Raw genomic sequence first — 11,869 nt, forward strand, 5'->3', positions numbered from 1 at the left:
CTTGCAGCATGAACTGACATGTTGTCCACCCAATCAAAGGATCAAATAATGAATTTAGTACTGAAAGCATAAGCTACAGCTAGCTAGCAGTGTTGCCAAATTAGCGACTTTGTCGCTATATTTAGCGAGTTTTCAGACCCCTCTAGCAACATATTTTCAAAAAAGCGACTAGGGACAAATCTAGCGACTTTTTCTGGTGTTATTGGAGACCTTTGGAGACTCTGACGTGAAAGCACGTATCGTTCTTACTCTTCTCAACGAGCAGCAGGTGCTTTGTTACCCCAGTCCCAAAGCACTCACAGGCGGCCCAGTCCTTGCGCAGCAGTCCCTCCCAGCTGCAGTCAGAGCAAGAGATGTTCACCCCTCCGCGTCCAGACTGCGCATGCGGGAAGCCACCGCTGGCTGATCCCGCCCTGGGATTCAGGGCGGGATGTAACTTTTTTTATTTTTTTTTGTAAAGAATCGACAGACGAACGTTCATTTGTAGTTCTAAACATATTTAGGGTGTTTTTTACTCACTTTTTGTCTCTCCCACAACGTTATTCCTCTCTCCTATAGCGTCCATCACAATTACATGCACACGGCCAATTATGGAAATTAGGTGATGACGTCATTTAGCAACTTTTAGGACAGCCAATAGCTACTTTCCTTACTGAGGAGATGGCAACACTGCTAGCTAGCACTGCACTGCATAAAATGTGGTGAGTAGTTGACTCAAGGAGAGAAAGCAGACAATAGTTGAACAGTTTTGAACAAATTCATTTCTTCCAAAATGAAGGAGAAGCAAGAGAGAGAGATTTCATTATTATTATAATTTTTTACTTTCTGTTTCACTTACTTAGCTAGCAAATGCAGCTAGCTAGTTTAGCCTACCCAAACACCCTGCTCAAAAAGAGGGATGCTATGTTAGCTAGCTGGCTATGACTATCCAACACAACACTGGAACTCTTCCAAGTTAAGGTAAGCTTTTGGTTTTACTAATTTATTGCCGCCGGTGTAACTGCTGACTGACTGTACACTGTAACTTTACTGCATGATTGTAGCGGGTTTACTAATGCATTAGTTCTATTAGCTATGTTGACTAGCACGTTACTTTAGCTAATATAGTGACAACGATGTAGGCTATGTGTAGCAGTTATGATATGGTTTGGCTTGGAAAGGTTTTTTGTGCATTGTAGTCCACAAGCAAAGGGACAAGGTGAGAGGAGGGGAGCACATAGATGCAAGGAGGAATACAACGTGGCTGCTATGAAAGTGAACTGTGTTTACGTGTGATCAGGAGTGTATTCATTCCGCCGATTCTGTTGAAAAACCTTTCTTAAACGGAAGAAAAACGGGGATGAACGTACCTGAATTTGTCCAATAGAAACTGTCGCTAGATGCATTGAACTGGGTGAATGGAATATGAATAACAGTCATCCAATATGCTGTAATAGAAATAAGGCCATGGTCATGATTTTAAAAAAATCTTCAACGCCACTGACTGCCACTGGAGGAAAGAGATGTCTAGGACTCTATTTCACTTTCTTAGAGGAACAGGACTAATGAATAACATTTTATCTAGTTAGGCCGTGACTGGCCTCACACTCCAGTACTGTAGGTGGCGGTGTTTGCACCTTATAAATTGGAGGCGATCTGCCAACCCAATCCCAAAGAAGAGGATCGGATAGTACTTTATTTTTTTGCCTTCTTTGTGTGGAGTAAGGAAAGACATACTGATTGAACTAAATAGGCTACCCAACTCTCATTCGACTGAAAATGTCTAAACTACAGTTGTTGCGTGTGTTTTTAAATGATCGTTTAACGGCGGCGGCTGTGGAGATATTCGGGGCAGTTGAGAAAACGATAGTGGAGTATCAGGAGGAGAATGATCGGCTACGGAGACTGCTGCGGATCACACCAGAGATACGACTATGTAAAATAGGTTAGTATGTAATTTAGATCTACTGATAGTTAGCTTCAGTTTTACTCAATAAATAAACAGTTTGGGCTAACAGTGAATGTTGCATCCTAAGATGCTGGGTTCTTTTGCTTTAGACTCCGAAGCGAATTTATAATAACCAGAAATTACACTCTACAGCGTCTTCAGCGCAACTCCCCCATGCGTCATAGAACTTTTCCCGCCTTTGCATTTCGTAATCCAATCACTTCCATGCAAGAACGGAAAACCCATTGTCATTTGTTAATTCAAATAACTCAACTCCTGCATATACATCCCATTGGCTATTTTCAACCATTTTAAATGTAAACTCATTAACACATAATACATTTCTCAATACACCACAATGAACACTATGAATCCATTTTAAAGAATATATATTAAATGTAAGATTCACCCGTACATGATTTAAGAGTTTCTGTCAAGAAAAGCTCAACGTTATTGAAGTAGTGGTGAGGGGCCCGGTGTAGTTCAGTTGATAGAGCATGGCGCTTGCAACGCCAGGGTTGTGGGTTCGATTCACACGGGGGTCCAGTATTAAAATGTATGCACTCACTAACTGCTAAATGACTAAAATGTAAATGTGAAGAGCTTCGCGGACCCTCGTGTCCGGAAGTAATTTAGCCATTCATTGTAGCCATTAGCGCTGTGTAGAGTTATTGTCTTGAGTTTTTTTCGTATCAATTACCTCGTGACATTCCTGGATTGCTCATTACACTAATGAAGTCCGATTTAATCAACAAATACGATAGTCCGTTTAAAAGGTTAAGGGTACAAGACTGTGTTCATAGTTGGCTGTTTTGGCAAAATCACTACATATCCCATCGAGCCAAGCGGGGAGAGGCTGCCCGTTGTCACCGTTCCCAAACGTCGCGCTAACCCTATGCCAATGACGTCGGATGATCTCAAAACTGAACTTGGATCCGCGTTAAGTAGTAATGAATGTCCTTTGCCACCGTTGTCATACGTTTATTTCCAGCGAATGTATTAGTTACATGATTGTATTACTAGCTAATTAGTTTTGAAGTTGAGGGTGCAGTATTTATTAAGTTTAGCAATGAGGACGAAAACTAGCATAGTTCAGTTAGCCAGCTAGTTTAGCCAGTTGGGTCAGGATATAGCTGGGCGCACATGCGCACTAGGCTAATTCAGGAGACTTGATATCAGGAGCTGGTGGCAAAAAGTTAGATTAAACAATTCAGACTGAAACGAACACATCAGAAGACAAATATTTTAAGGAGAGCGAATCGATATACAATCTCGAAATCAGCTGTAACTATCAATAGTATCAATAGTAAATCAAAGCTTAAAACGATGTTTGAGTAAACCTGAAATCAGAAAATTAATAGTGTAGTCGCTTCCGGACACGGTAGACTCCTCCTCACCACTCAATAGCATATAGCTGGCTGAACCAGAATCTGGCTTTACTGGACACGTTGATACTGTATGGCGAATCTCCTTTAAGTCCATGAAGCAGCCATTCAACTTGCCAGACCCTTGCCTTTTGGCTGATCCATTTGTGGTTTCAGAGTTGGGTGCTGTGGAAAAGGTGACGGTAACCAGAAGTGGTCTTGTGATCATTGTTTGTGTTTCTGATGGTCAGAGGGAGAAGACGCTCCGTGTGAAACTAATGGGGACAAGATCAAATCAAATGTTATTTGTCAACAGGTACCTTACCGTGAAATGCTTACGTAAGAGCTCTTAACCAACAATGCAGTTCAAGAAATAGGGTTAAGAAAATATTTACTAAATAAACTAAAGTAAAAAATAAAAATAGTAACACAATAAAATAACAATAAAGAGGCTGTATACAGGGGGTACCAAATCAATGTGCGGGGGTACAGGTTAGTCGAGGTAATTTGTTCATGTAGGTAGGGGTAAAGTGACTATGCATAGATAATAAACAGCAAGTAGCAGCAGTGTAAAATGTCAATGTAAATAGTCCGGGTGGCCATTTGATTAATTGTTCAGCAGTCTTATGGCTTGGGGGTAGAAGCTGTTAAGGAGCCTTTTGGACCTAGACTTGTCACTCCAGTACCGCTTGCCGTGCGGTAGCAGAGAGAACAGTCTATGACTAGGGTGGCTGGAGTCTTTGACAATTTTTTGGGCCTTACTCTGACACTGCCTAGTATATAGGTCCTGGATGGCAGGAAGCTTGGCCCCAGTGATGTACTGGGCCGTACTTACTACCCTCTGTAGCGCCTTATGGTCAGATGCCGAGCAGTTGCCATACCAGGCGGTGATGCAACCGGTCAGGATGCTCTCGATGGTGCAGCTGTATAACTTTTTGAGGATCTTGGGACCCATGCCAAATCTTTTCAGTCTCCTGAGGGAGAAAAGGTGTTGTCGTGCCCTCTTGGTGTGTTTGGACCAAGATAGTTTGTTGGTGATGTGGACACCAACAAACTCTCGACCCGCTCCACTACAGCCCCGTCTATGTGAATGGAGGCGTGTTCGGCCCTCCTTTTCCTGTAGTCCACGATCAGCTCCTTTGTCTTGCTCACGTTGAAGGAGATCTGTGACTTGTTCTGTTCTAAAGAAGAGGGTGCCACTGAAAGGAGTGATTACTGGGGTAGTGGTAAATGTGAAAGTTGACCAACTGAAGCAGAAGATTCCCGGTGTTTTTGATGCTCGTTGTTTGGTGCGACGCAGACAGGGTGGTGTCAGTGGTGAAACAGAAGTCATTGTCTGTTCTTTTGAGTTTTGATGTTTAGTCTTTGCCCGACAAAGTGATGTTAGGAAATGTCAGTTATCCCATACAAGTTTTGTGCCGAGTACATTACGTTGTTACAGGTGTCAAGCTTATGGGCATGTGGCAGCATTGTGTAGGAGGGAGGTTCCTAGGTGTGCAGAAGGGCATGAGACAAAGGAATGTGTATGTGTTAATTGTAGGGGTGCCCATGGGGCTCGGGATCAGAAATGTCCGGTGCGAGAGAGGCAGGTGGAGGTTACCAGGGTTAGAGTAGTGCAGAAGTTTTTGTATGCTGAGGCTGTTAAGAAAGTACAGGAAGATGGATCAAGGGGGAGGGATCCTGAGAGGAGTGGTGTGAGTAGTAGATCTGTACCAGTACAGAGGGATAAACCAACAACTGATATACACTACCGTTCAAAAGTTTGGGGTCACTTAGAAATGGCCTTGTTTTCCATGACAACATACATGAAATGAGTTTGAATAGGAAATATAGCAAAATGCATAGGAAATGTAGTCATTGACAAGGTTAGAAATAATGATTTTTAATTTAAATAATAATTGTCCTTCAAACTTTTACAGCCTTGCAGACCTTTGGCATTCTAGTTGTCAATTTGTTGAGGTAATCTGAAGAGATTTCACCCCATGCTTCCTGAAGCTCCTCCCAGAAGTTGGATTGGCTTGATGGGCACTTCTTACATACCATACGGTCAAGCTGCTCCCACAACAGCTCAATAGGGTTGAGATCCGGTGACTGTGCTGGCCACTCCATTATAGACAGAATACCAGCTGACTGCTTCTTCCCTAAATAGTTATTGCATAGTTTGGAGCTGTGCTTTGGGTCATTGTCCTGTTGTAGGAGGAAATTGGCTCCAATCAAGCGCCATCCACAGGGTATGGCATGGCATTGCAAAATTAAGTGATAGCCTTCCTTCTTCAAGATCCCTTTTACCCTGTACAAATCTCCCACTTTACCACCACCAACGCACCCCCAGACCATCACATTACCTCCACCATGCTTGACAGATGGCATCAAGCATTCCTCCAGCATCTTTTCATTTGGTCTGCGTTTCACAAATGTTCTTCTTTGTGATCCGAACACCTCAAACTTCGATTCGCCCATCTTAATCTATTATTTTTATTGGCCAGTCTGAGATATGGCTTTTTCTTTCCAACTCTGCCTAGAAGGTCAGCATCCTGGAGTCGCCTCTTCACTGTTGACGTTGAGACTGATGTTTTGCGGGTACTATTTCATGAAGCTGCCAGTTGAGGACCTGTGAGGCATCTGTTTCTCAAACTAGACACTAATGTATTTGTCCTCTTGCTCAGTTGTGCACCGGGGCCTCCCACTCCTCTTTCTATTCTGGTTAGAGCCAGTTTGCGCTGTTCTGTGAAGGGAGTAGTACACAGCGTTGTACGAGATCTTCAGTTTCTTGGCAATTTCTTGCATGGAATAGCCTTCATTTCTCAGAACAAGAATAGACTGTCGAGTTTCAGAAGAAAGTTATTTTTTTCTGGCCATTTACAACATTAACAATGTCTACACAGTATTTCTGTTCCATTTGATGTTATTTTAATGGACAAAATAATTGCTTTTCTTTGAAAAACAAGGACATTTCTAAGTGACCCCAAACGTTTGAACGGTAGTGTGTATGTTTTAGTAAGATTGGAATTTTGGCATTTATAGCAATGGTTATCAACTGTACTGCAGGGATGGAACGTAAATCGCAGAAAATTTATGTTGTAGTGGCAGCTGCAGAGAGGTATTTGGGTGTGCGAGACTTGACGTCAGAAGAGTTACAGGTCTTGTTGAGTGGTGGTGTCCTGTCCTTTCAGGCTGTTGGCCTGAGGTAGGACTAGATAGATTTAAATAGTGGAGTGGGGTGGTGAGTTTTTTTTTTTTTTGTGAGGGTAGGGTATTTGCTGATTTTATTTACATTTTCAAGCAAAGTATAAGGGAGTGATACTCCAGGCCAGAAGGTGGCGGTAATGCAAAATGTATTGGATGCCAACTGCTGTTAAACCTCATCGAGGAAGAATTCAGCTTGCCATTCACCAGCCTTTCAAGCTTAATAATGTTAAAATATGTTCGTTACTCAACAAATGATTTACTGCCATCACGGCCGGTATGAAAGGTCTAAATTCACATTTACAAACAAACGAAAAAATGCCTATTCGGCACCTCCAATGTTTTCCTGCTGTAAGTTTAAGAAATATTGCCTAGTGTCTTGTCATTCTGTTACCAAAACCACACATTTTAAAGCTATTGTCTAATTTCTCTCCCTCATGAGGCGGGAGGACATTTACATTTTAGTCATTTAGCAGACGCTCTTATCCAGAGCGACTTACAGTTAGTGAGTGCATACATTTTAATACTGGCCCCCTGTGAGAATCGAACCCACAACCCTGGCGTTGCAAGCGCCATGCTCTACCAACTGAGCTACATGGGGCCTATGAGGACAATGAAAGTTCACAGAAGTTACAAGTAAAGGTCGACCTACCAATTAGTTACCGTGTTTTTACTGCTAACAATTTTGTTTATGAATTGATTGAAATGCGTCATTCTGTTTCGAAATCCATAACAGACTGACTGCAAAATCAGTAACAGAATGACTGCAATTGAATTGGCTACAATAGGAAATGATAGTCACAAACACACAGTTGGGTCACCTGCTACTGTCCTCCCTTCCACTGGCATACTGTTATGTTCAGCTGACAATCTCTCTCTCTCTCTCTCTCTCTCTCTCTCTCGTTAATGTCTCTTACTGAGACCTACCCATAAGCCCCCTCTCTTTCCATTTACTGTATCCAGCGTCCCCACTGAGTACAGACCAACACCAGACGTCCATGGACGTTGAAAAATTGTTTACATTTGGGCTGTCTAAATCTGAACCAATCGTAGATATCTATGTTTCACATGATTGGACAGCACAGTACCGAGCTCATTAGAATAATAGCCAATGTGTCGAATAATACCCAAATATGCAAATGAGGTTAATGCATTTTTCTACCTTTGTGTAGGCCTACCTATTCAGGATACATCAATGAATACATCACATATCCATAATTACGCTGGCCGCCTGGCCAAACTGAGCAGAAGTCGGAAGTTTACATACACTTAGGTTGGAGTCATTAAAACTCGTTTTTCAACCGCTCCACAAATTTCTATCGTTTTGGCAAGTCGGTTAGGACATCTACTTTGTGCATGACACAAGTCATTTTTCCAAAAATTGTTTACAGACAGATTGTTTAACTTATAATTCACTGTATCACAATTCTAGTGGGTCAGAAGTTTACATACGCTAAGTTGACTATGCCTTTAAACAGCTTGGAAAATTCATGTCATGGCTTTAGAAGCTTCTGATAGGCTAATTGACATCATTTGAGTCAATTGGAGGTGTACCTGTGGATGTATTTCAAGGCCTACCTTCAAACTCAGTGCCTCTTTGCTTGACATCATGGCAAAATCAAAAGAAATCAGCCAAGACCTCAGAAAAAACAATGTAGACCTTCACAAGTCTGGTTCATCCTTGGGAGCAATTTCCAAACGCCTGAAGGTACCACGTTAATCTGTACAAACAATAGTATGCAAGTATAAACACCATGGGACCACGCAGCCGTCATACCGCTCAGGAAGGAGACGCGTTCTGTCTCTTAGAGATGAACGTACTTTGGTGCGAAAAGTGCAAATCAATCCCAGAACAACAGCAAAGGACCTTGTGAATATGTTTTATATTATACGAAATAGAACTGTTTGGCCATAATGACCATCGTTATGTTTGGAGGAAAAAGGGGGTTGCTTGCAAGCCGAAGAACACCATCCCAACCGTGAAGCACGGGGGTGGCAGCATCATGCTGTGGGGGTGCTTTGCTGCAGGAGGGACTGGTGCACTTCACAAAATAGATGGCATCATGAGGAAGGAAAATTATGTGGATATATTGAAGCAACATCTCAAGACATCAGTCAGGAAGTTAAAACTTGGTTGCAAATGGGTCTTCCAAATGGACAACCCCAAGCATACTTCCAAAGTTGAGGCAAAATGGCTTAAGGACAACAAAGTCAAGGTATTGGAGTGGCCATCACAAAGCCCTGACCTCAATCCTATAGAAAATGTGTGGGCGGAACTGAAAAAGCATGTGCGAGCAAGGAGGCCTACAAACCTGACTCAGTTACACCAGCTCTGTCAGGAGGAATGGGCTACCCAAAACATTTGACCCAAGTTAAACAATTTAAAGGCAATGCTACCAAATACTAATTGAGTACATGTAAATGTCTGACTCACTGGGAATTTGATGAAAGAAATAAAAGCTGAAATAAATAATTCTCTCTACTATTATTCTGACATTTAAAGATTGTTAAAATAAAGTGGTGATCCTAACTGACCTATGACAGGGATTCTTTACTAGGATTAAATGTCAGGAATTGTGAAAAACTGTGTTTAAATGTATTTTGCTAAGGTGTATGTAAACTTCCGACTTCAACTGTATATACACAGTATTTTATTTTTATTTTGGGGAGTTGGGGTGACCCCTGCCTTGCTGGACTGCTCATAACTATAAGAAATCTAAGATGTGTCAAATGAATTATATCCAGCTCAGGGCTCCAGCTATGCATTTGGTTTGCTAACTTGCTAGCTAAGATGTCAAGATCAAGCTTCTTGGTTACAGCAGAGACATTCAATCCCCTCCTGGATCAAGATCCCTTTCACCTTAATTGTTTTGTGTGTAAAAACATTTAATAATGTTTTATTGTATGATTCAAGTGTTCTATTTAATTATGTGGTATATAGATAACATCTGCTCCTCCTCTCCTTCCCTCCAGACTCCCTGCAGCTCTCTCTCTCTGTCTCTGAAGAGGAGATTCCCCCTGAGCAGCAGCACTGTGAGCAGGAGTGGAGCCCCAGTCTGGGGCAGGAGGACCCAGAGCCCACACAGATTATAGAGGAACAGGAGGAACTCCGGACCAGTCAGGAGGAAGAGCAGCTTCAAGGGCTGGAGGCTGATATCATAGATTTTGATATTACTCCTTCCTGTGTCAAAAGTGAATGTGATCAGGAGGACCCACTTCAGTCCTTGACTCTTCCCCAAACCCAGACTGTGGAGAACAGAGAGAGTGACTCTAAACCAGTGGATCTGAAACCTTTTGGCACTGTGACCCCCTTAAAGGGTTTCTACATTCCTTGTGACCCTCCAGATAATCAGAACAATGCCTCCAGCCACAGCTCAGCCGTAAGCAGCGACCCAGTAGAATTTGACAGCAGTCCACCATTGGATCCCAGCCCACTATTGGAGAAACACCATTCCAAACCCAGCACCACGTCTAGAAAAACTCACCACTGCCGTGACTGTGGTGAAACGTTTGCTCTGAAAGCTGACCTGCAGAGGCATGTGACTCTCACCAAGAAGAGACCCAGCGAATGCCACTTATGCAAAAAACAGTACAACTCCACCTGTAAACTGGAAGCCCATATCAGACTCTGTCACGGTGGGAAACCCTGCACCTGCCCCTTTTGTGACAAGACATTCAAACAAAAAGGAGGTCTGACCACGCACATGAGGATTCACACCGGAGAGAAACGATTTAGCTGTGGTGACTGTGGAAGAAGCTTCAGTCAGAAGGGATCCCTTAAGACGCATATACTAACTCACACTGGACTGAAACTATTTAGCTGTGTTGGCTGTGGGAAAAGTTTCAGTCGCCAGCACACTCTAAACATGCATATTCTGACTCACACAGGAGAGAAACCATTTAGTTGTGGAGACTGTGGGGAAAGTTTCAGACACAAGACGACCCTAACCAATCATATACTAACTCACACTGGACTGAAACTATTTAGCTGTGGTAGCTGTGGGAAAAGATTCAGTCGCCAACACGCTCTAAACATGCATGTACTGACTCACACAGGAGAGAAACCGTTTAGTTGTGGATACTGTGGGGAAAGTTTCAGACACAAGGAGACCCTAACCAGTCATATACTGATTCACACAGGAGAGAAACCATTTAGCTGTGGGGACTGTGGGAAAAGTTTCAGTCGCAAGCACACTCTATCCATGCATATGCTGACTCACACAGGAGAGAAACCATATAGCTGTGCGGACTGTGGAAAAAGATTCAGGCAAAAGAAGACCCTAACCATTCATAAACGGACTCACAAATGAGAGAAAACATTTAGTTGTGGTGACTGTGGGAAAAGATTCAGTGTTAAGAGGAACCTGCTGATGCGTGTTAAAAGCATCCACAAAGGAAGAACTAGGACTAATGGAGTGGAACACTTCCCAATAAGGAAGTCGCAAGTTCGACGTGATTGTTCAAGTGCTTTTTGAAGTCAGAATAACTCTTCAACCATTAAGATTTTAGCTAGTTAGATAAGCTAGCTAATGTTGCTAATAATACATTTAGCTAGCTTGCTTAAAGGTGCAGTCCGGGATCTTAAGCATGTACAAATTCGTAACACATTGTACAAATTACAAAAAAAAAATATATGTTTTTTATTATACAAAATGGATGACGTAGTACACAATTGTGAACCATTTTCGGGGACCCATTTTGGCTCGTGAGCACTACTTTCAAAACTACTGGCTGAAATCATACAAAAGATCTGAGCATAACTTTAACATTGATTGTATTGTTGAAATAGCTATATTATCCACATTGATAAGTTTGTAATTGTCAACTGATTTGTCGTCAACTTTTGGTTGAAAGGGTGAGAAGTCAGTGGTGAAGCAACTCCGCAATGGCTAACAACATCTTTTCAGTTTCCCACTTTTAATTACGACTTGGAGGGAGGGTTATTCAGGGGAAGATTCCCAGCTGGAACGCCAAACCTCCAACAGCACGAAGGCCCAATTTGACCTTGGAATGGAAAAGAATTGGGCTGCCCATGTAAATAAACACAGCCTAGGTCTGTTGATGTTTTCATCTCATTTTTCAACAGGAATTCCTGATTTGTTTGTTTTGGAATGTCTCTCAGGGTGAGGAGAGAATGGTCAGACTGATGTTATTGATATATTAAAACATGTTTATAATTTCCAGAAAATATCTCCTTCCATTTGTCCAAGAGTATTTCTCATCAGATTTCACCTAATGATGCTTATACATGATATTGTTCAGTCGACTCCTGATGAAGAATTTATTCTCCCAGATCATCCTATACTTATGATAACCGCTGTTTGTCTACTTATAGTTATCGTTTCCCTTTACTACTTGTCTGTAGGTTGCCTTGTATAGTGTTAAACTCCCA

At 42.2% G+C, this 11,869-nt stretch overlaps 1 protein-coding gene across 1 annotated transcript; it reads left to right on the top strand.

Moving 5' to 3' along the window:
* The first annotated feature begins 1,684 nt into the window (after window positions 1-1,684).
* LOC311112719 (uncharacterized protein) lies at window positions 1,685-11,659 on the top strand. The gene is made up of 2 exons (XM_084155847.1): window positions 1,685-1,924; window positions 9,451-11,659. The coding sequence occupies exons 1-2, from the start codon at window positions 1,759-1,761 to the stop codon at window positions 10,785-10,787; spliced, it is 1,503 nt and encodes a 500-aa protein (XP_084011973.1). The 5' UTR covers window positions 1,685-1,758; the 3' UTR covers window positions 10,788-11,659.
* The last annotated feature ends 210 nt before the right edge of the window (window positions 11,660-11,869 follow it).

This window comes from Coregonus lavaretus (assembly GCF_964263955.1).
Source record: "Coregonus lavaretus genome assembly, chromosome: 39".
NCBI classification, from domain to species: domain Eukaryota; kingdom Metazoa; phylum Chordata; class Actinopteri; order Salmoniformes; family Salmonidae; genus Coregonus; species Coregonus lavaretus.